Raw genomic sequence first — 22,599 nt, 5'->3', positions numbered from 1 at the left:
ATTCATTTCTTTATTTCCCTTCCATTTACCCTTGAATTATTGATCATAGAAATTCTAGGTCAGTACCACATTCTGCATTTTAAAAAAACACGTTTTTGTCGTTCTCTTAAATCTGTCCTTGTACATAAATTAATGTGAGCAGCTTGTTTTATCTACATTATCTAAACCTATCATAATCTTCCACATAAATTTATCGTCTCCCTCCCCACCCCCCCCCCCACATAAAAAGACTACAAGGCCTCCAGAACAAACCTTTTTAACAAACTAAAATTTTTTTAAAAGGGTGAAGAACGAACAGCTGCAGGCGAGGCTGCCACCACCACTCGACATTTTCCACATCAGCAGATTAAAATGAAGCCACAACAAAAAGCAAGAAAATATCTTAAGTAAACGACATACCTTTTGTTTTGTCCTGCACTTGCGATCCGTGATGTTGAAGGCGTCTTTAGTCGCGTTGAACTTCAATCCAGCAGAAACGGGAGCACAATCGTAGAACGGATTTTCTTCATCAGGTGGTACATTTGAGTAGCAGTCTGAGTAAATTCCTCTCCGACAATGAATACAAACCTCACCTGCATTTTATTCCCCCCCCCCCCCCACCAAAGCCTCCGGAATCGCAAGCACAGCGCCACTGATGGTAGGTTTTGTAACAACGCCACTATGTCAAAAATATTACACAACTTGGCGGAGCAAGGCCGAGGTCCCCTAGATCTCGAGGGCCTAGGCTACAGCCTATGAAGCCTGTATGTAAATCCGGCTCTGCCTGCGGCCAACAACATCCTGAAGCTGCGGTCTCCGGTAGGGGAGCGCCGATTCGAGACTTATTGTCCCGACAAGAGGGCCTGTACATCTGGCCGCCCGCAGCGGCGACTGTAGAGGTTTATGGCCCCGACCACAGGGGAACAATGCAGTGAAGAATGTTGTGGTGGATGTTTGTGTTAAATTTCTATTGTGTATTGTGTGTTTTTTGATTATACCGCTCTTTGATTGCACTGCACTTTATTGTGTATGTGATGAATAAATCTGATTGATTGATTGACGTGACCTCCCAACTTCTATACTGAAAATAGGTCCATCTGGTTATTGGCCACACCACCTTCTCAAGAACCTTCATATTCCTCCTTAACTGTTCTGGCCAGAAGCGCACATTTGGTGAGAACTAACCAGGACTTTATGCGGGTTCAGTATAACCTCCGTGCTTTTGCACTCAATTCCTCTATTTATGAAGCCCAAGATTCCATAGGCTCCCAATAAACTGTCATCCAAGATCTGTAGATACAGTCTATATACAACTAAAACTCTGATCTTGTGCTCTTCTGGTTTGCGTGGTTTTCCTATTAGCGCAAAAATGGTACGCTATAGCGCTACGATTTCTCACCAGCTTTACTCACCTGTGAGTTCTCCTGTGCTGCGAGTGCAACAAGTTTCGTTCCGATCGATGGTATATTGTAAAAGTTATTAAGGTTCAAAAATCGTAAAAATGCGCGTGCACAGATTGATGTCAGTCATCGTCACGCAGATTGGTCTCCTCTCCTGTCAGTCAGGAAGGGGCGACGCCGGGATGGCGACACCCCTTCCTGGCACCATCGCCGCACTGATTGGCTACGTCCGCGGTTAATCAGCTGAAGGTCGCCATGATGGAGTGGCGCTGCCAGCCGAGGAGCTGCAGCTGCGCAGTACCTGGTGGGGAGGGTGGTGCCCGAGGACTGGGGAGGGGGGGCCTGGGGCCTGGGTCAAAGTGTACCAGCGCCTCGGGGGCCACCTGGCCGCCACCATCCGGCAGCACAGCCCCCGTTTCCTGATCTGTGGGCAGCTCTGGCTCGGGTCCGTCGAGGCCCACAGCGAGCACGGCTCCATCGAGGCCCACATCTGCGAGTGTTTCGGCCTCTTACAGCCAGGGAGGGACCGAGTACGAGAACCAGGCGGTTCCAGGCCCTGCTCTACGACCTGGGTAGATGCTGGGGCAGGGAATGGGAATGTGGGGAGGAGGGAAATGGGGTGGTAGAGGGAGATGGGGGGGGGGGGGAGGCAGCTCCAAGCCCCGCTATCTACCCGCTGGCGAGGGACATTGCGGGTCCCGCGCCTCAGCGGCTCCTGCCCGTGGGCGCGGATACCGGGAGCAGCCCTAACGCACCGCACCATTACAAGGAGATAGGGAGCGACACAGCCCGGCCCACAACACGGGGGGGGGGGGGGGGTAGAGAAGACGGAGGGAGTGGAGAGGGATGAGGGAGGGAGAGGGATGAAAGAGGGAGGGAGTAGGGTAGAAGGGTGGTGGGGTGCAGGGGGATTGGGAGGGGAGTAGAAGCGGTCCGGGGTGATGGGCAAGGTGGGATAGAGTGGGGGGAGTAGAGGGAGAGAGGGACAGGGAGGGGTGGATTTGATAGGAGGGGGGTAGGCGTGTGGTGGAATATTGCATTGGGGGAACAAGTTGCGTTGGGGGAACGGGTGAGTGGCGGAATATTGTGTTGGGGGACCAGGCATCCCGTGTGACAGGGACCCAACGGGTCCCACTTAGTCTAGTGTCTTATAAAAATAGGCTCTTAAATTTGTATTGATTCACCCCATCCCTTCCACCAAAATGTATCCACTCACACTTATTAATAAATTCAATTTATTACATTATCTGTCTGCCCATTTTGTAAGGACGGCTGCGTCCTGTGTATTTGATTGGCATTATCCTCACCATTTGCCATCTCTCCAAGTTGTGGATTAGTCAGAAAACTGTGAGATTTTAGCATGCATTCCAATATCCATATTATTTGTGCGATTAAAAGGTAGTGAATCGAACACTGACCCTTGAGAAATACCACACAGATGACCATCTTGCAGTCTAAAGGTAACCATTTAGCTCATCTTTCTATGCTCTGTCCTTGATCAATGTTTTTTTAATCTAAGGTGACACTAACCCTCCTATTCCATGAACATCGGTTTTGTTAACCAGCTTTTATATGGCAATTATGTCAAAAACTTTCTTAAAAATCTATCTGGACAACATCCATTGCATTCAACCTCCTCTGTTACTTAATCAAAAATTTCCAATCAGATCAGTGAATGTATTCAAGAAAAATACTCCTTTTTCCTTTCTAGGTTATTAATTTCTATTACCACTGTAACTAATTTCTCCCTCTCTGGTCTAAATTTTCTTTAGAATTTGGAACAGATCTAATGTTTTAAACTTTAGTGAAAGAAATCTAATTCCACTTCTCTGGGCACTCCACACTTGGTTGGAAACTTTGGAGAATTTACGTTCTCTGGGATTACCGTTTAAGCTACATTAAGAGCAGGAGAATTCCATCTAATAATCTTCAAAATGGACAAATAAAGAAATCCAGGTCATTACAGCTATTTTGTAGCATAAGGATCAGAATCAAAACATTGTATGCTTTCAGCTTGACTTGTTTCAACATTTCCTGCAGCAACTTGGCTGACTAGTTCAGTTGTCTGTTTGATATGTTGATTACACTGTTCCTGTAAAGTCCACAATGTAATCCTCCCTGCACAACTTCAATGCTTGTATCTAAACGTACTAACGTAGGAGCTCAGTTTGGGTAAGATATGCCATAGTAAATAGAGTGTGATAATGATCTATGAGAAAATGCTTGGTCCACAGATATTGCTACTGCTGAATTCCTCCAACAGTTAGTTTTTTGCTGTCTGTGCAAGATGTTTGGCTCCGATACCTTAATGCTGGAAATATATTATTTAATAGATCGAAGTTAACCATGAAAACTTTGCGTTATTGGAATTGGAGCATTTGGGAAGGGGGGGAAATGATTGGTTAAGGAAAACAGATGCTTTGTAGTGTTCTGTAAGAGTATTTATTTTCTTGTAAGAGTTTCCATTTGGGACTCACTGGTACTTGTTATATTCCACAGAAAACGCATGCCATGATGGAAGATCACGTGTTGCGGCGCAGGTTTTCTCTCTGCACTGGATTGGCAACACCACAGAAAATCGACCCTCGTGAATTCACCCGAAACTCTTCTTTTGGTGGATACAATGAAATATATCCTTTGAATCCAGGTTTGTCATGGGCATTTTTCTGGTTTGATCCCTGTTTTGTACCAGTACTTTTAGAGTAGCGAAAGCCTGCGATTAATCTCAGAATCAGGGGCTTTAATAAGGGGAGAACTTAGCTTGACACCATTTAGAAAATATACTCAGAAGTTCAGGGATGGGTATATGTGGCTCATATATTTGTGGTCCACTATTACAAAGTCACATAGTGGTAATGGTTGTACACAGTACTGGGCTTCACACAGTTATTAATCATGTGATATCCGTAGTACATGGATCTTGGTCACAATTTACAGAGTTATTTATGAAGCCGCACATTGGAATTTTACTCGGTTGCTTGAAACATAGAAACATAGAAAATAGGTGCAGGAGTAGGCCATTCGGCCCTTCGAGCCTGCACCGCCATTCAATATGATCATGGCTGATCATCCAACTCAGTATCCTGTACCTGCCTTCTCTCCATACCCTCTGATCCCTTTAGCCACAAGGGCCACATCTAACTCCCTCTTAAATATAGCCAATGAACTGGCCTCAACTACCTTCTGCGGGAGAGAATTCCAGAGATTCACCACTCTGTGTGAAAAATGTTTACCTCATCTCGGTCCTAAAAGATTTCCCCCTTATCCTTAAACTGTGACCCCTTGTTCTGGACTTCCCCAACATCGGGAACAATCTTCCTGCATCTAGCCTGTCCAACCCCTTAAGAATTTTGTAAGTTTCTATAAGATCCCCCCTCAATCTTCTAAATTCTAGCGAGTACAAACCGAGTCTATCCAGTCTTTCTTCATATGAAAGTCCTGCCATCCCAGAAATCAGTCTGGTGAACCTTCTCTGTACTCCCTCTATGGCAAGAATGTCTTTCCTCAGATTAGGAGACCAAAACTGTACGCAATACTCCAGGTGTGGTCTCACCAAGACCCTGTACAACTGCAGTAGAACCTCCCTGCTCCTATACTCAAATCCTTTTGCTATGAATGCTAACATGGATCGACGCGCTGGAGCTCTGGTGAGCTGAGACCGCCGTGTTCAACCTCCGGGTTGCGGGTCTGTGGAGCGGAGCGGGCGGCGCCGATTTCAACATCGGGAGCCTGGGAGCTCCAAACCGGCGCGGCCTTGTCGGCTTCAGAAGCCGCGGTCTCCAGCTAGATAGCGGCTGTTCCAGGTGGCCCAGCCGCTGAGAGGACTCTCCCGACGCCGGGGCAAGACCACCCGGTGAGAACGGCCAGGAACATCGGACCTCCGTAGAGGCAATTGCGGTGGCCTCAATAGGCCTGACTTTGGGGTGAACTTGGGATAGGGACTGGACATTGTGCCTTCCCCCACAGTGGTATCCATTGTGGGGGGATGATTTTTTGTCTGTGAGATAATCCTGTTAGTCTTTGTCCAAGATGGCTGCCGTGAAGGGAGAGTGGACGCTGGCGCGCTTTAGCTGCTGCTGCTCTCTCTTCAAATTGTGTTTTTGATTTTTGTTTTTGGACTGAATTCTGTTTTTAATTTGTGTTTCTGTGATGTCTTTATTATTTATTTTATTCTGATTATATGTTTATATTCCTGTTAACCTATGTAAGGTGTCCTTGAGATGTCTGAAAGGCGCCCAATAAATAAAATCTATTATTATTATTATTATTCGCCTTCTTCACTGCCTGCTGCACCTGCATGCCTACTTTTAATGACTGGTGTACCATGACACCCAGGTCTCGTTGCATCTCCCCCTTTCCTTATCGGCCACCATTCAGATAATAATCTACTTTCCTGTTTTTGCCACCAAAGTGGATAACCTCACATTTATCCACATTATACTGCATCTGCCATGCATTTGCCCACTCACCCAGCCTATCCAAGTCACCTTGCAGCCTCCTAGCATCCTCCTCACAGCTAACACTGCCCCCCAGCTTCGTGTCATCCGCAAACTTGGAGATGTTGCATTCAATTCCCTCGTCCAAATCATTAATATATATCGTAAATAGCTGGGGTCCCAGAACTGAGCCTTGCGGTACCCCACTAGTCACTGCCTGCCATTGTGAAAAGGACCCGTTTACTCCTAGTTATCAACATTCCGTTCTAGTTATCAACATTCCACTCACGATTCGGTCTCGTGTGAGCCACTCTTCCACAGGAGAGCAAATAGAGTAACATCTGCCATTCTTGGAGTAGTGCCAGGAACAGAGGCTCACCATAAATGCAATTTCCTGAATCACTTTCTTCTAAAATTAGCTGAATAACTATCCAGATGGGAGTGGGAGATCGCAAGGTAGACTGAGTAAATCAAACCCGAGTAGTCTAATGGCATGAAAATGTAATGGTTAATGAAATGATCTAGTGTCCTAGATTTTGGAATAATAAAGAATGACTTTGATTTCTGATCCGATAAAGGCAATGTGAGAATTTGGTTAACTAATAAACTTCAACTTCAAGTCCAAGTTTACATTTATTTGTCACATGCACCAATTAAGGTACAGTGAAATGTACCATGCAGCCAGACAATAAAAAAGAGCACAATACACAATAGAATTTAACATAAACTTCCACCACAGTGGAATCAACATTCTTCACTGTGATGGAAGGTGATAAACTTGTATCACCAAATTAGACAATGAAAGATTGTCATGAATTCCACAGTTCGCAAATTCACATTGGAAAAGCCCTTACTCAATGTACATAAGCATAACTCCAGTTTCCTTATAAACTTTGTAGGAAAACTGTATGCAGTAGTTCTAGAAAACAATCAGAATCATTAATGGGGAAATTATCTTTAATGAAATATCATTTTATTAAATTATTTTTCAAGGAATTGCTCTTGACCATATCTGTTAAGGGTCTTGTAATTATGGAAAGAAGCAAATGGTCATTCTACTGAATTTAACATAATTTGTTTCTTAATAAGTTAGAAATTAGTCTTTGGTGATATATTATGAATGCATCATATGGTGCATTGTATGTCGCTTCTGAAATTCAGTGTGTTGACTTCAAAGGAATTCAATTCAATGCAGAGTACAACGTGGAGACATTGTGATATTGGACATTGAGTATGTTGCCATAAACTAATTTCAAAAGTCTGGCCTGTTTGTTTTACTAAGCATCCATATTTAAACAGATTTGTGCAAGGATTTAAGGAGGTCTACACAAAGGAAAGCTGAGTTCTGGGATAGTTCAGCCATGATCACACTGAATTGGGGGATAGGCCAGAGGACCAGGTGACCTACTCCTGCTTCTGTTTTCTTGTATTTTTGAGCAAGGTGCTGGAATCATTTCCGCAACCTGTCAGTGTGAAATAAGGTGCTGCAGACACTTGCAATAAACTTGAGTGGAATAATTCCATAAAGCTCATCACTGCAAACTATTTGTACCATGGCTTTATTGATCTGCTGCATTCAATCCAATTGAGCCTTGTAAAACATTCTTGGTCTTATTGATCTGGTTATGAACAGTTTTTTCCTGAATACAGGCTACTCTCACTGTTTCTGACTTTATTCCCACTTGTTACAGGTAATGAAATCGAAAATAATGGATTTTCACCTCTTCCCTGTGAGGTCACTTCAACACCCATCTCCAGTAGTAAGGTAGGCACCTGACCTTTCTCTCACCTCTGACCTAAACCTATCAACCTACCTTTTGGTGCGCAAAAGGTCACTTTATTTGGACTGGTGTGAATTATTCTTGTACATTGTCCTCACCTTAGGTTGTCAAAAGTCGACCAGATTAGCTATGCAAAAGATTTTTATAGATTTGAAATTTCTGTGTAGAATGCTACTTCAATTCCACATCTCGGAAGATTCTGTTTGATCATTTGTGGGATTGGTTGACCTGTCTTTTCTAAAACAAAGATTAGATTCTCACCACTAACTGCCTGGTTTAGTTTAGTTTATTGTCACATGTACTGAGGTACAGTGAAAAGCTTTGTTGTAACATGCCACGCAGTCAGTGGACCGACTATATGTGATTACAATTGAGCCGTCCACTGCGTACAGATACAGGATAAAGGGAATAATGTTAAATGCAAGAAAAAGTCCAGTAATGTCAAATTAAAGACAGCCCGAGGGTCTCCAATGAGGTAGATGGTAGATCTCTAGTTGGTGATAGGACGTATGATAGGATAGGTTAGTGAGATGGTCTGGGCTGCTTCCACTGCATTCCTCATTACCCCTTTGAACCCTGCTTCTCCCCTGCCCACACACATGCTCAACCATATCTCCGGCTATACTTATCACCTTTCCTTCAGGCAGGTGGTAGGCATAGCAAATAGGTGCGATACAGGGGCCAGAAGGGGGATAACCTTGAATGAATGAATCTAAAGAATATTGTGATGAAAACAATCACTTTTATATTTTAATTAATTTTTTCACAAAGTACAAAGAACAATAATGAATGCAGCATGAAACTCATAAAAAGAACTTCATTAAAGATTTGACAAGTTACAAAAAATAGAGTTACAAAAAATGTAGAAGCTAATAAATGTTTTAGCAAACAAAGAAACCAGACTTGGCATTTATTCAGTAAGCAAAATGTTTTAAAATCTGGACATTTGAAAAACAGAAATTGCTGGAAACATTTAGTAGGTCAGGCAGCAACTGTGGGGTGAAAAACCCAATTAACATTTTGGGTCTGTGGCTCTTCATCAGTTCTGAAATGTTAACTGTTTCTTTTTCCACAGATGCTGCCTGACCTGCTGAGTTTTTCCTGTTTTTATTAAGGCATTCATTTATCTAGAGCAAGAAAAGTCTGAGGCTTGGGACTTCTCTGATCATAGGTCGAATGGTTGTGAAAAAAGTTCAGGTGAGGGCTGCAGGAGCCTCACCCTGACCTACATCTTAACAAAGAGATGAGGTTATGGGCATATGAGCTCCATCTGTGGTACTACATGAAAGATTATTGCATCTGCCCCTCCAAAAACCTACCAATTTAAGTTTTTGTTTAAGCTGTGAAAGGGACAAAAATGATCTATGGCTCGTCAGTGCAACATAACCATATATAATATAACCATATAACAATTACAGCACGGAAACAGGCCATCTCGACCCTTCTAGTCCGTGCCGAACACAGTTATGCTTCCTGCTCTACCAGCACCACCAGCAGCACCAGCAGCTCCAGCGGGCGCCCGGCCTGCCCATGGCCGGCAGGAGCCCATCCGCAAACTCTCTCTCCGACCAGGACGACTCCAGCAGCAGCGGTTCCGAGTCGCCCGTCTTCGAGCAGGGCCGGAGTCTGCCCATCTTCAGCAGGATCTCGGTGTCGGACTGAGGGGAGGGAAGGGGGGAGGAGGTAGAGGGCTGCCGGCCAGAGTGCAAGTCCAGAGCTGCCCCACCATCCCAGGGCCACCCGGACACCTCCGGACAGGGACAAGACACTGGGGAGGGGATGGGGATGGCCCAGCAGCAACTCAACAGCGGCCGCAGCGATGGAGAGCTAACCCCGACCCCGACCACGGACGAAACGCAAGCCTACACACAATGCAGTACCACCGTTGCCGAGTGTTTATAGCTAGTGACCTATGACCCGGGCATGCGCAGGCGGAATAGCGAACTCACTTATAACCACTGTTTAAGATCAGTCAGTGAGGTGTTAAAGGCTAAATCATTTTGTAATTCTCTTGTACTCCACAGTGGGGTGTAGCTTTAATGCGTCAGTTCTCACCATAGTGTAGCAATGTTGTTCTGATCCCCTTCATTTCTCTTGCAGTCAGATTCCAAACTATACAATGGTTGCGACAAAGATTATGTATCCTCCATCTCTAAACTGACGAAGAAGGAATCTTTAAAGGTATGCATCATACAGGTTTAGTCAGCTTTCTCGGTTTCTTGTAAATAACAACAATTATTTTTTAATTGTTAAATTTTAACATCTCACTTATGGAAACGTAAACTTTAAAAATCAATTAAATAAGAACAGGTAAAACCAATCTAATAAACCACCAATGAAATAAATGGAGAAGCAGTTCTTGCATCACGTCTAACCTTGCATCGGACTCCAGTGTGGATTTTGTACAGTCAGTGGTAGATAATTGCTGTAACGTCATACTTGTTAGTGGTTTTGATAGAACGGTGGTGAATCACTGTTTGCAACTATGGAACATCTATGTTCATGCAGAAATTCTTAAAATACTCAGAGCTACATGGGCATTGTCAGCATTTATACACGTAGATGAAGTTTAACACTTTTTGGGGGGGCTCCATATTTTTATTTCAGAAACTCAACCAGAAGTTTATGTAATTGACGCCTGCTTGCAGCTTCATTTATGAATAGGAAGGCTCACAAAAAAATCTTTACTTTTTCATTCTTGTCTCAATGGTGATCACTGTTTCTGAGCTATAGAATCATTTGAAAATGCAAATGTCAATTGAATCTCCAATGATCGTCAGAAAGTCACACGTTCAAGTTCCATGCCATGACTTGACCATATAATCTTGGGTTTCCTTTCATTGCAATACAGAAGTAATGTTACATTTTCAGACATTCTGATGTGTTACTATTCAGATTAGATGACATGGCATGCATATTCAGCTGAGTATAAAATATCAGAACGTAAAAAGAGTTAACTGGTACCTTCTTTTACCCAAAGATGTCTAAACCCGTCAGTCACCTGGTCACTTGTTAATTCTGAGACATTTCACTGCACAGTTTGACTGTTACATTGCACTTCTTATGAATAGAGTGCCTTATAATATCTTGAGGGCACTAAATGTTTTCTGTAAGACCCTACATTAACAACAGAGTTATATTTTCATTGCTTGAACATATAAATTCATTCATTCATTGAGCATTTATTGAATGTTTCTCAGTGACTCATGCTGAGTGGTTTTCAGTGCTTAATTTGGAAGTGATTTCTATATTTAAAATAGGCTCAGAAGAAAAATTACAGACAGGAGAAGAAAAGGGCCAGCAAGGAGATGTTCAGTGCTTTGAAGGACCCCTCTGTGGTGGTGATGGAGGACTGGCTAAAGGTAGTTCACACAATCTGTTGTTGTACAAATCTGTCACATCGATATCAACTGATCATGATTCCCAACCATGGGTACCGAGACCCATTTTGGTTAGTTAAATACAATCAGATAAACTATTGGTATTCAACTGAATGACCAACTCACAGTTAACTAAGTCCTCTCGCGAATTACAATCTATCCAATGGATTCTAAGATTGGACAGCCCAGAGGTGTAGCTGATAGAGTTGCTGCCTCATAGCGCCAGAGACCAGGGTTCGATCCTAACCTCGGGTGCTGTATGTGTGGAGTTTGGGCATTTTTCCTGTGACCCGTATGGGTTCCTGTGACCCTCCAGTTTCCTCCCACATCCCAAAGACTTGCAAGTTGATTGGCCTTCTGTAAATTGCCCCTAGTGTGTAGGGAGTGGATGCAAAAGTGGGATAACATAGAACTTGTGTCAACGTGGACTCAGTCAGCTGAAGGGCCTGGTTCCATGCTGTATCTCAACACTGAATATCATCTCAACTAATATAACCACCCGTGTTCAACATCTTAATTCACGGTTGTTATCATTATCTCAAATAACATCCAACTAGTTTAACCTACTTCTCAGTTCTGTCAACTACTTGCCATATATCAGAAGCATACATTAGTATATTTTGTAATGATTTTCGGGGTTTTTTCCCCCACATAGAAATAGGAGCAGGAGTAGGCCACCAGATCCATCCGCCTGTCCAGCTATTTGATATTAGGTACACAAAAATGCTGGAGAAACTCAGCGGGTGCAGCAGCATCTATGGAGCGAAGGAAATAGGCAATGTTTCGGGCCGAAACCCTTCTTCAGACTGATGGGGGGTGGGGGGGATGGGGGGCGGGGAGAAGAAAGGAAAAAGGAGGAAGAGGAGCCCGAGGGCTGAGGGAGAGATAGGAAGGGGGGGGAGACAGCAAGGGCTAACAAAATTGGGAGAATTCAATGTTCATGCCCCCAGGATGCAGACTGCCCAAACTGAATATGAGGTGCTGTTCCTCCAATTTCCGGTGGTGCTCGCTCTGGCCATGGAGGAGACCCAAGACAGAGAGGTCGGATACGGAATGGGAGGGGGAGTTGAAGTGCTGAGTCACCGGGAGGTCAGGTTGGTTAATGCGGACCAAGCGGAGGTGTTCGGCGAATCGATCGCCAAGCCTCCGCTTGGTCTCACCGATGTAATAATAATGGATGGGATTTATATAGCGCCTTTCTAATACTCAAGGCGCTTAGATGTAGATCAGCTGACATCTAGAGCAGCGGATGCAATAGACATTTGATATGTCATGGCTAATCTATGATGGCCTCCTCCGCTTTTGTGCTCATACCACTTACCCATAATTCTCAATTCCTTGATCTTTCTATAATATACTAGACCAAGTGCAGACCCGTTGGGTCTGTTCCCCCAACGTGCGGTTGTGGGGGGGGGGGGGGGGGGGGGGGCATGCAGCGCCACACACACTAACTATCCCCCCCCCCCCCGCACTCACGCTAATTACCCCCCTTGATATTATATGAATATTATTAATTTGCTCCTTTTACCCCATAACCACCCTATCTACTGACGCATAGCCCCCAACTTGCAGTCACATCTGAGGAGAGGGGGGGGGGGGGGGGGGGGGGAGAGGAGAGGAGAGGGGGGGAGAGGAGAGGGGGGGGAGTGAGGGGGTGTGCTGAGAGGGGGGTGAGGTGAGAGGAGGGGGAGAGGTGGGGAGCAGGGAGGGGGTGGAGGGAGGGGGTAGGGGTGTGTGGAGGGGAGGGGGTTTAGGGAGGGATGGTGGGGGAGGGGAGGAGGGGGAGAAAAGAGGGGAGAGAGAGAGGGGGGGAGGGGAGAGGAGGGGGGAGAGGAGAGGGGGGTAGAGGAGAGGGGGTGGAGAGGGGGAGAGAGGGGGGGGGAGAGGAGAGGGGGAGAGAGGGGAGGGGGAGAGAGAGGGAGAGGGGGGAGAGGGGGGGGAGATAGGAGAGGGGGAGAGAGGAGAGGGGGAGAGAGGAGGAGGGGGAAGAGAGGAGGGGGGGAGAGAGGAGAGGGGGAGGGGAGAGAGAGGAGAGGGGGGAGAGAGAGGAGAGGGGGGGAGAGAGAGGAGAGGGGGGGAGAGGAGAGGGGGAGAGAGGAGAGGGGGAGAGAGGAGAGGGGGGGAAGGGGAGAGAGGAGAGGGGGGGAAGGGGAGAGAGGGGAGGGGAGAGAGGAGAGGGGAGGGAGAGGAGAGGGGGGGAAGGGGAGAGAGGAGAGGAGAGGGGGGAGAGAGGAGAGGGGGGGGAAGGGGAGAGAGGAGAGGGGGGGAAGGGGAGAGAGGAGAGGGGGGGAAGGGGAGAGAGGAGAGGGGGAAGAGAGGGGAGGGGGGAAGAGAGGGGAGGGGGGGAGAGAGGGGAGAGGGGGGGAGAGAGGGGAGAGGGGGGGGAGAGAGGAGAGGGGGGAGAGAGAGGAGAGGGGGGGAGAGAGAGGAGAGTGGGGGAGAGGAGAGGGGGGGGGGAGAGAGTGCCTTTTTATTTCAACCCATTATGCTTTAAATTGGATTAGGTATGAATAAGGTTGGGCTAAATTACATTCCTAATTACATTCCACAGTAGAGCCAGGCTCTAATCAACAGGTGCAGCACATGAATGACCTTAGTATATTCATGTATGGAAATCAGATTATAATTCATGCTGTTATGCATATATATATATATATATATAGAGGAAAAATAACATAGAAACAAGGCATGTCAGACTTCCTTCACTGTTCTGCACAAATAAATCAATCAACCTTACATTTTAACCTTAGAAACAAGACAAAAATAATGCCACATATTCAACAAAGTATATGGTTCAATGAAATTAAGATATATATGTAAAACATATGTATGGAAACAGGCCCTTCAGCCCACCAAGTCCACACCGACCAGCAATCTACCATACACCAGTTCTATCCTACACGCCAGGGACAATTTACAGAAGCCAATCAACCTACAAACCTGCACTTCTTTCGGATGTGGAAGAAACCGGAATATCCAGAGAAAACCCATGTGGTCATAGGGAGAATGTACAAATTCTGTACAGACAGCACCCGCAGTCAGGATCAAATCTGGGTCTGTGGTGCTGTAAGGCAGCAACTCTACCGCTGCACCAAATGACTGACGGACACAGATCCGCCAGAGGTGAGAGAGGTGTCTCAGGGGTAGGTGTTAGGACCACCGCCGTGTCTCGCCTATCACACCATCTGCTCGGGAATGTGTAGTTTAGACTCTAAACTAAACTACTTTTTGTTTCCCCAAAATCATCCCGCGGGCCGGATTGGACTCTTCGCGGGCCGATAGTTTGACTGCTTTAAACCAATGGCTCTAGTTCTTGAATCAGATATCCCAGGAAAAAAAGACTATGCATTCACCTTAAAAATTCCCCTCATGGTTTTCACTCACCTCTAAAACAGTTTTTGCTTTATTTTGAATTTCCAGCACCTGCAGATTTTGGTTCCATGAATGTCAAATGGAATCATTACTCAGTTACACTGCCCCTTTAAATGTTTAACAAAGAACTGCAGATGCTGGAAAAATCAAAGGTAGACAAAAATGCTGGAGAAGTGCTTGAGTCTTGACCCGAAACGTCGCCTATTCCTTCGCTCCAGAGATGCTGTCTCACCCGCTGAGTTACTCCAGCATTTTTGGCTACATTGCCATTTTAAAGTGTGTGCGATGGGCTTAAGCCAATCAAATTGCCCGTTCTCTACGGGAAACCCGCCATCAGAAAGCTATTCTCATTGGTGAGTGTGGAGGAGATCTGGAAGCCTTTTTATTTTTATTTTTTTATTTTTAAATTGAGCGTGAGAAATACTGTGATCCTCGTGAGAGTGTGAGAATTTTGCGAAATTCGTGATTCTCACGCTCAATGCATGAGAGTTGGCAGCCCTGACTCAGAGAGGAAATCGTTACTCGTCTCAGTTTAAAACGACCGTCCTTTTCTTTTGTAGTTATAATTCCAAGAGTCTCAGTTAAATTGATTTTATTGCTATTGTTGCAGGGATTGTGGCAGATAAAAGGATCACACGGCAATCTAGCTTATGCAATCAGGGCGATTTAACAAAAGAACCAGTGGCTATTATTCCTGCCTGCTGGACAATGAAGGATCCCTGGTATAAACAGGCTATTATAATTCCATGATAACTGTAATAAAATACATTCTTTGCTTCCATTATTTTTCAGGGACTAAACAAGAAAGATCACCAATAATTGTATCATATTTAAATAATCAGGAATAAATATTCAAATTAGCTTTTACTATACTTGTTCTTGCATCATTATCTTTTTGACAAGCACATAAAACAAGTTGATGCACTTTTGCAGAGGTATTGCTTTGATAGATTGTTTTTGTTCATTGAATCTTATTCAATATTTTATGGTCGCTATTTGCACAGATAAAAGATTCATGACCTGTAATCTTTGTTGCAGATCCGAGGTACTCTAAAGAGCTGGACCAAACTCTGGTGTGTGCTCAAACCTGGCGTTCTGCTAATTTATAAAACACCCAGCAATGGCCAGTGGGTGGGAACCATCCTTCTCAACACCTGTGAGCTCATCGAAAGACCCTCGAAAAAGGATGGCTTCTGCTTCAAACTATTCCATCCTCTCGATCAATCCATTTGGGCAATGAAGGTAATTTACTCCTGGCATACAGCAGACCCAGAGAATTAAAGATGATTTTCATATTTTTCGCTAGATTTATCACATAATCTAATTTTTCCTTCCTTATTAATCTTAATTTGAAAATTAATCTTAATTCATTTCAGTTTCTTTCAATTCTGTGCAATTTTCTGAAATCTCTTAGCAAATACATGCTTTTTCTTTACACGATATAATCACTTTTTTAGTTATCCACGAATGATAGTGAGTCTCAGAACCATTTGGGATAATGGAGTAAATGAAGCTTTATAGCAGTGTCTTACCTGTGGAAAAGAAAAAGTATAATAAATCTGGTAGTTGATGTAAACTATTTGGGTAATATTGTAGGCCTAAAAAAGGCAGCGGACAATAACAATCCTTCTATTCGATCAATGAATTTTGCAGGAAACAAGCCAAAAATTATCCATATGTATATAACCTTTTAAACTGAACCTCTAGGTCAACTGGAAGGAAGTAATTGTACATGAATTATCCAATCAGAAAATGGTTTAGTGGTGATAAAAATGTAACATTAAAATTTGCCCAATTTTCAAAAGATTTGGCATTGGACGTCTGCTACATGGGGATTATCAGCTTAAGGAAATGGCATCAATATCTTAGTTGGTCTGGCTGGTTGTCCACGCTTGGGGGAATTGTTACTAATGCAGTTCTACTGTTACTACATTATTACTCCTTCCTCTAATAGCTATGGATAAACTGTTCATAAACTGAGTTTTGGTTCAAACTGAGGTAGCAGCACATTTTTTTTTTCACTTTACCATGTTGGCATCAAATACAAGGTGGTCAAAAAATAAATGTTCTTTAGGATTATGCATCACAACATAAGCTCAACAAATCTGCATAGCAGGTGTTATCTCATCTTGGTTCTAAAGAAGAACTATCCAGAAGTTCACCAAATACCGATGAAGAAACAAAGCAGATATCCTCGGATGGGATATACTTTGAAAGGAAATTATGCTTCTGACAATGAACAAACTCTTTGCCTCAAGAAAATACTAAACAGCTAAAGCTAGAGGGCAAGCTACTACAAAATGTCACTCAGCCTTCTATCAATGGTAAAATGGTTCTTCCCCCCCCCCCTAAGGTAATGGCATTGTTTTTCCAGGGTCCAAAAGGTGAGAATGTGGGATCAATAACACAGCCTCTTCCCAGTAGTTACCTGATCTTCCGTGCGGCCTCTGAGTCAGATGGTAAGATTACGATTGCTTATGATAAATTTATGAAGCTCCATTGCTCCCAAGTCCAAGTCAATAATGAGGTGCCAATAAAATGGATATGTAGCAAGGTAACAACATCTAAAAGTGCACAGGATAATGTTGGACTTGGGAAAAATATAAAGTTCAGTAATTAAGAGTAATACTGAAATCTTAAGAAGAAAGGTGATATGAAAATAAACTTGTAAAATGTAAAAATGACCACGGGTTTTTGCAACGAGCAAAAATAATCAGCAGTAATATGGCCTTTTCATAAAATATATGGATAATATTATACATTCAATAATTATTTTGTGCCTTTTCAAAACAGTAGTAGGGATGATGAATGTTATTTTCCAGGGGAATTAATAATAAATCAATGACTAGAAATCGATAGTTGAAAATGTAAAACAATATTTGTGAAATAATGTCTCTAAAGATTGGCAAATCCCGCGGAGCTAATTGTTTCCTGATTTCCATCCTCTGGAGATATATACCTTTCAGCTGTTTTCTTAATGTGTAATTCTAATTGGATCTATATTCGTCGGTGTATTTCCGATAAACAATAATAGCTAGTTCATTTCCTGATTCGCATTTGTGCATGATTCATTCACGTATATTCCCTGGCTTTCTTCTGATGATTTTTGGCTGTCAGGTCGATGCTGGATGGATGCTCTGGAATTAGCTCTACGATGTTCAAGTCTTCTTAAACGCGGCACAACTAAGGATGGGAGGGAAGGCGATCTGAACAGCTCAATGGATGCAACTCACCCAGGACTTGCTGGTCTGATACAAGGATTCAGTCCCACCCATCAGGAGCTCTCCCAGTAGGTACACAGATGAACAGCTCTCCTGTAGATACACTTCACTGACATCCATAGGGTGAATATTGCATATGTACATCTCAGCTGAAAGATTGGATAAGTAGTGCTATTTTTTGTAACTTTCACTGGAACTAGCTCATTGTCAAGAGGGCAGGAGTAAGGTTGAAGAGATCTGGGCACAGACTTTGAAAGATGGACGCGATTAGAATCAAAATATGTGTTGTGGAGCTTTACAGCACAGAACCAGAGCTTTCAGCTCACCATGTCCATGCTGCCCATCAGATACCCATCCTGTTATTCAGCACTCAATCTGTAGCCCTCCTATGACTTGGCTGTTTGACCGCATCTTACTTTTTTTAATATTATGAGAGTCACTGCTTTCATCATACCTCAGGCAGTGTATTTGATAACATGACTGGAGCCACAGCTATACTTGTATTGGACACACATATGCTGCAATAACTCATTGTTTAAGAAGGAACTGCAGATGCTGGCAAATCGAAGGTACACAAAAATGGTGGAGAAACTCAGCGGGTGCAGCAGCATCTATGGAGCGAAGGAAATAGGCAACGTTCCGGGCCGAAACCCTTCTTCAGACCCGGGATTCGGCCCGAAAAGTTGCCTATTTCCTTCGCTCCATAGATGCCGCTGCACCCGCTGAGTTTCTCCAGCATTTTTGTGTACCTGCTGCAATAACTCAATGGGTCAGGCAGCATCTCTGGAGAAAAGGAATAGGTGACATTTTGGGCCGAGACCCTTCTACAAACTGAGACACAAATGGGTTAAGGGAATGCAATAGCAATTTTCAAAAATAAATGTACATGGGGTATGTAAGAGCCATTTATGGTTGAATGAGATGATTGAACAATCAGAAATTGTGTGCAGTGTACAGTGAGAAAGAGGTCAAGAGAAAGGTAGGTAGAACGTTTGCCCAATGATCAGGAATCACAGCTTGGTTGAAGATGATCAAGAGTACAGGAAGAGAAGTGACGTAAATTATAGTCAGAGGCAGCTTGTTGTATGGTCTTTGGAGATAATGGTGCGAGCATTTCAGCTTAAAAATAAAACTGGTCATTTTCTTCTGGGACACACTGAAATTCTTTGAGCTGCATGATGTACTGTATAATTCAGTACTTTTAGCTCATCCCAATTTCTGCTAATTTGTCCCATTCATATTCCATAATATTCCAAGTTGTTCTTGGAATTCATGCTAACAATGGCCCAGCACTGACAGGAAGGGATCTCATTCTGTGCTGTTAAAATCCACAGTTCTATAAAATTGCATTGCCTTTTACTCTGTAATCGTATCTACAGAATCAAACATATTATCTGACATTAGACAAGAACATTGTATGGTTGAATCTGAAGGGAGATATGAAGTCATTGATTTTGTCCTTCAACAAACCTTGCTATTTTGTAATACTTCATTCCATTCTCCTCCCTGGGCATTGGCTGAAGCAGATTGATGCAAAATTATCTCATTCATCCTATATAGCTAAGCTTCAGATCCTTTATTTTATCCATACTACATTTAACACCGCCAGAACACTAAAAACCTACCTATGACATAAAATTTCCCTCTTACCTAAAACGCATTGTTGGTGGTTCAAAGTAATTTATCCAACAACATTGCCACATGTTTGTATTCCACAGTTCTGTGACTTAAATCCAACCATTTTCATCTGCTTCATCAATTAACCACATTAGGTAGAACCGGGGATATTTATTGTTGAGGCAGCTTGTTGTTTGGTTATAGACAGTTCCTTTCACAACTCCGCAGAACATGAAACACTCTAAACCTGTGTACAACAAAACCTGGATGATATTCAGTCATGCACTGATAACTGGGAATAACCTACTGAATGCAGAAGAGTACAGAACAGGAACAGGCCCTTTGCCCCACAACATCTGTGCTGAACAGGATGCCAAGTTAAACTAATCTCCTCTGCGTCCATGTGATCCATCTCCCTCCTTTCCCTGCAAAATGCATGGCAGCAATTTACCAAGGCTTCTTCAACGTCACCTCCCGGAACTATAAACTCTCCAACCTAGAAAACTTCATTACCACACAGTACAAAGCAACAGATACTATTACCTCTCACGTTCCCCTGCAAATTACATATCATTTGTTAACTTTAGACTTTTCTCTTTTTCCCCTCTCTTCTCGTGTTTAAGTGATGTCGAGTTTGTAAACAATGATTACTACAAAGATGCTGATATATATTCCTACAAATTGAACCAAGATAACGATCCTCATCATGAAGAGCTGGAGAATGGCTCAAATGACAAGAGCAGCAGGAGTGAGGAAAGTGACACAGACCTGTCTGAAGTCCAGGAAGAAATGGCTATGAAGGACTTACTAGAATCAACTTATCTGGCAGAATGTTCAGAGGAGTTTGGAGAAGTAAGTGTCACGGAATCGAGATTTGTTTTGCTTAATTAAAACATTAAAATGAAAATATTGTATACCACTGCTTTCCAAAAAAAATCATTACATGGCTGCTGCCTAGAATCTGGTATCTTTGCTAACCTACTATTCGCCTGCTTTCATTAAGATATTGATGTTGACATGTTGGTGAACTGCAAAGACTTGCTTAGTTGAGCCATGTTCTGCCTCCAAGACAGTAACAAGCCTGAAGATAGACACAAAATGCTAGAATAACATAAGAAGGGTTCCGACCCAAAACATATTCTATTATTTTTCTCCAGAGATGCTGCTTGACCCGCTGAGTTACTCCAGCATTTTGTGTCTATCTTTGATACAAACCAGCAACTGCAGGTCCTACCTACACAGTATTAAGAGCACTGGATAAAATTCCCAATTGCAAATAAATCAATTTCTGTGGTCTCTCTAAATCAGACACAATGATGAAGTTTGCCTCATCAATTCTGAAGAACTCTATATTTTGTTACAAATGGTAATTTAATATTTTTCACTTTTGATCTGTAGATTAGTGAAACCACTCAGACGGAGACAGTGACTGATGAAAACAAGAGTCTGATGTGGACAGTGTTGAAGCAACTCAGACCTGGAATGGACCTATCCCGTGTGGTACTACCAACCTTTATACTGGAGCCTCGCTCATTTCTGGACAAACTGTCCGACTACTACTACCACTCTGACCTCCTCTCCCAGTACGTCACTTTTTATATCCGAGACGCAACCTTTCTCTAATGCTGTACCAACATCAATAATCTCAGTTGCAAAGTTCAGTTTAGGTCATTTATTTAGTTCAGTTTAATGTCAATCTTCCAGGTGACGTTGTACTTGGTAGTTATTTACAGTATATTTGTGGACAGACTCGTAGAAAAGCATATTTTATTGTTGATGTATCATAGTTTAAGAACTCCTTGATAATATGTTCAAGCATTATATGTTGAACTACTTGGTGTATCATGTGAGGCTGTGATAGATCTCTTCTGAAGCTGAAACTACAGTTGATTTATTAAGCTGGTTTGAAGACTGCAGGGATATGTCACCCTGGTAGCAAGGTTCTCCAGAGATATTCCATGTATGAAAAAGTTTACAATGGTTCTCTCAGATACCATGGTGCTGAAAATACCCTTCATACAATGTTCTTAAACCATCTGTTTTACAATTGGTCCTCAGTATGTCAGTGTTCATCACTAGGAACATGTTTACTGATTGAAATGAGAAAATGAAGATATTAACCACAGTATGCCTGGAAGATCCTTGCCCAGCTGGGTTTTACCAGACTTTAGTGTAAAAGATATTGTCTATTATAGTCAGTGCAAACTAGGAAGGAATATCCTACATGATGATGATGGCAATCTTACAAATAATTAGCTGCCACTACTGCAACAAATTAAGCCTCTTGGGTATGGTACAGGGAGTGCTACAGCCTCCCAGCACCAGCAACCTGGGTTCAATTGTGACTTCCAGTGCAGCCTGTGTGGAGTTGCCATGTTCTCCCTTATCTCCCCAAAACATGCTGGTTATCAATTTAAATGGCTAGTTTAATTTCCCTTTGCGTAGGGAGGTGATACGAGAATCCGGGATGATGTGAGAAAAATTAAGTTACAATTGATAGGGATTGATAGAATGCTCTGAGCCTCAGTATAAACTAACTGGGTCAAATAGCTGCCTTTAAAAGAAATATATGTTAAATGAGATGAGTATAAGTAGTGAATTTCACCTGACACAAAGCTTCCAGAAAGGATTTGAGCAGAAGGGAGTAGTTTCATGAATTTCTCATCTGTCATAGACATTGGTACACACAATTGCTGGGGAAACTCAGCGGGTGCAGCAGCATCTATGGAGCGAAGGAAATAGGCGACGTTTCGGGCCGAAACCCTTCTAGGAAGGAATATCCTACATGATGATGATGGCAATCTTACAAATAATTAGACATAGACATTGTATTGGTGCATGAGGATGGAACTGCATGAGGGTGGAATTCCACAGTTCATATTAGTGACAATGTTGGAACTGCAATTGTGTCTATAGTTGCTGCTGCTTTGATATTAAGTGCTTTGAGATGTACTTATGTGCTGAAATGCACTATAAAGATTCATAAGATGAAGAGATGCGTGCTCCTGTGCATCCTGGTTGGCTGAGCAGCAAGGCACTGTGTCTGGCTGACTGGAAGCTGTGTGGTTTTGGCATAAAAAATATGTTGGCTGGTACTCCTTGATTGAATCTGTGTTGGTGTAATGGGAAGGGTTGACACTTTCATTCAGGATGGGGATTTATGATGTTGTGTTTTGATGGAAAGATGAGGAACAACCATTTGTGAATCTCATTCTTTGTGCTTCTGTCTGATGCAGAAATTTCCGTTTTCATGGTGTTAACATAAAACAGTGTATAGGGTGATTTCACGAAAGGTCACTGGAGCGTAGATCCGCACCCACGTGACCGCAAATTTTAACTGGGGGACAAGCGTCACTTCCGGTACATGTTAGTGAATGGGAAAACACGCACATTCACACCCGTTAAAAACATCG

At 43.2% G+C, this 22,599-nt stretch overlaps 1 protein-coding gene and 1 long non-coding RNA gene across 2 annotated transcripts in view; one reads left to right on the top strand and one right to left on the bottom strand.

Moving 5' to 3' along the window:
• Positions 1 to 22,599, top strand: part of osbpl5 (oxysterol binding protein like 5) — a 104,331-nt gene that overhangs the window by 58,470 nt on the left and 23,262 nt on the right. Inside the window, exons 2-10 of the mRNA XM_033039141.1 lie at positions 3,879 to 4,026; positions 7,507 to 7,580; positions 9,697 to 9,777; positions 10,857 to 10,958; positions 15,387 to 15,590; positions 16,723 to 16,807; positions 17,466 to 17,637; positions 19,810 to 20,038; positions 20,585 to 20,769. Of these exons, the coding sequence (XP_032895032.1) occupies positions 3,879 to 4,026; positions 7,507 to 7,580; positions 9,697 to 9,777; positions 10,857 to 10,958; positions 15,387 to 15,590; positions 16,723 to 16,807; positions 17,466 to 17,637; positions 19,810 to 20,038; positions 20,585 to 20,769 (1,280 nt within the window). The remainder of the gene's footprint in view (positions 1 to 3,878; positions 4,027 to 7,506; positions 7,581 to 9,696; positions 9,778 to 10,856; positions 10,959 to 15,386; positions 15,591 to 16,722; positions 16,808 to 17,465; positions 17,638 to 19,809; positions 20,039 to 20,584; positions 20,770 to 22,599) is intronic.
• Positions 1,288 to 21,031, bottom strand: LOC116984775. The gene is made up of 3 exons (XR_004415122.1): positions 21,021 to 21,031; positions 19,040 to 19,043; positions 1,288 to 1,373 (listed from the first exon to the last, which is right to left on the bottom strand). It is a non-coding gene; the product is annotated as an uncharacterized LOC116984775 (long non-coding RNA).

Source organism: Amblyraja radiata, chromosome 20 (genome assembly GCF_010909765.2).
Source record: "Amblyraja radiata isolate CabotCenter1 chromosome 20, sAmbRad1.1.pri, whole genome shotgun sequence".
NCBI lineage: Eukaryota > Metazoa > Chordata > Chondrichthyes > Rajiformes > Rajidae > Amblyraja > Amblyraja radiata.
The sequence above is the reverse complement of the archived record's forward strand: the minus strand, read 5'-3'. Positions and strand labels throughout refer to the sequence as shown.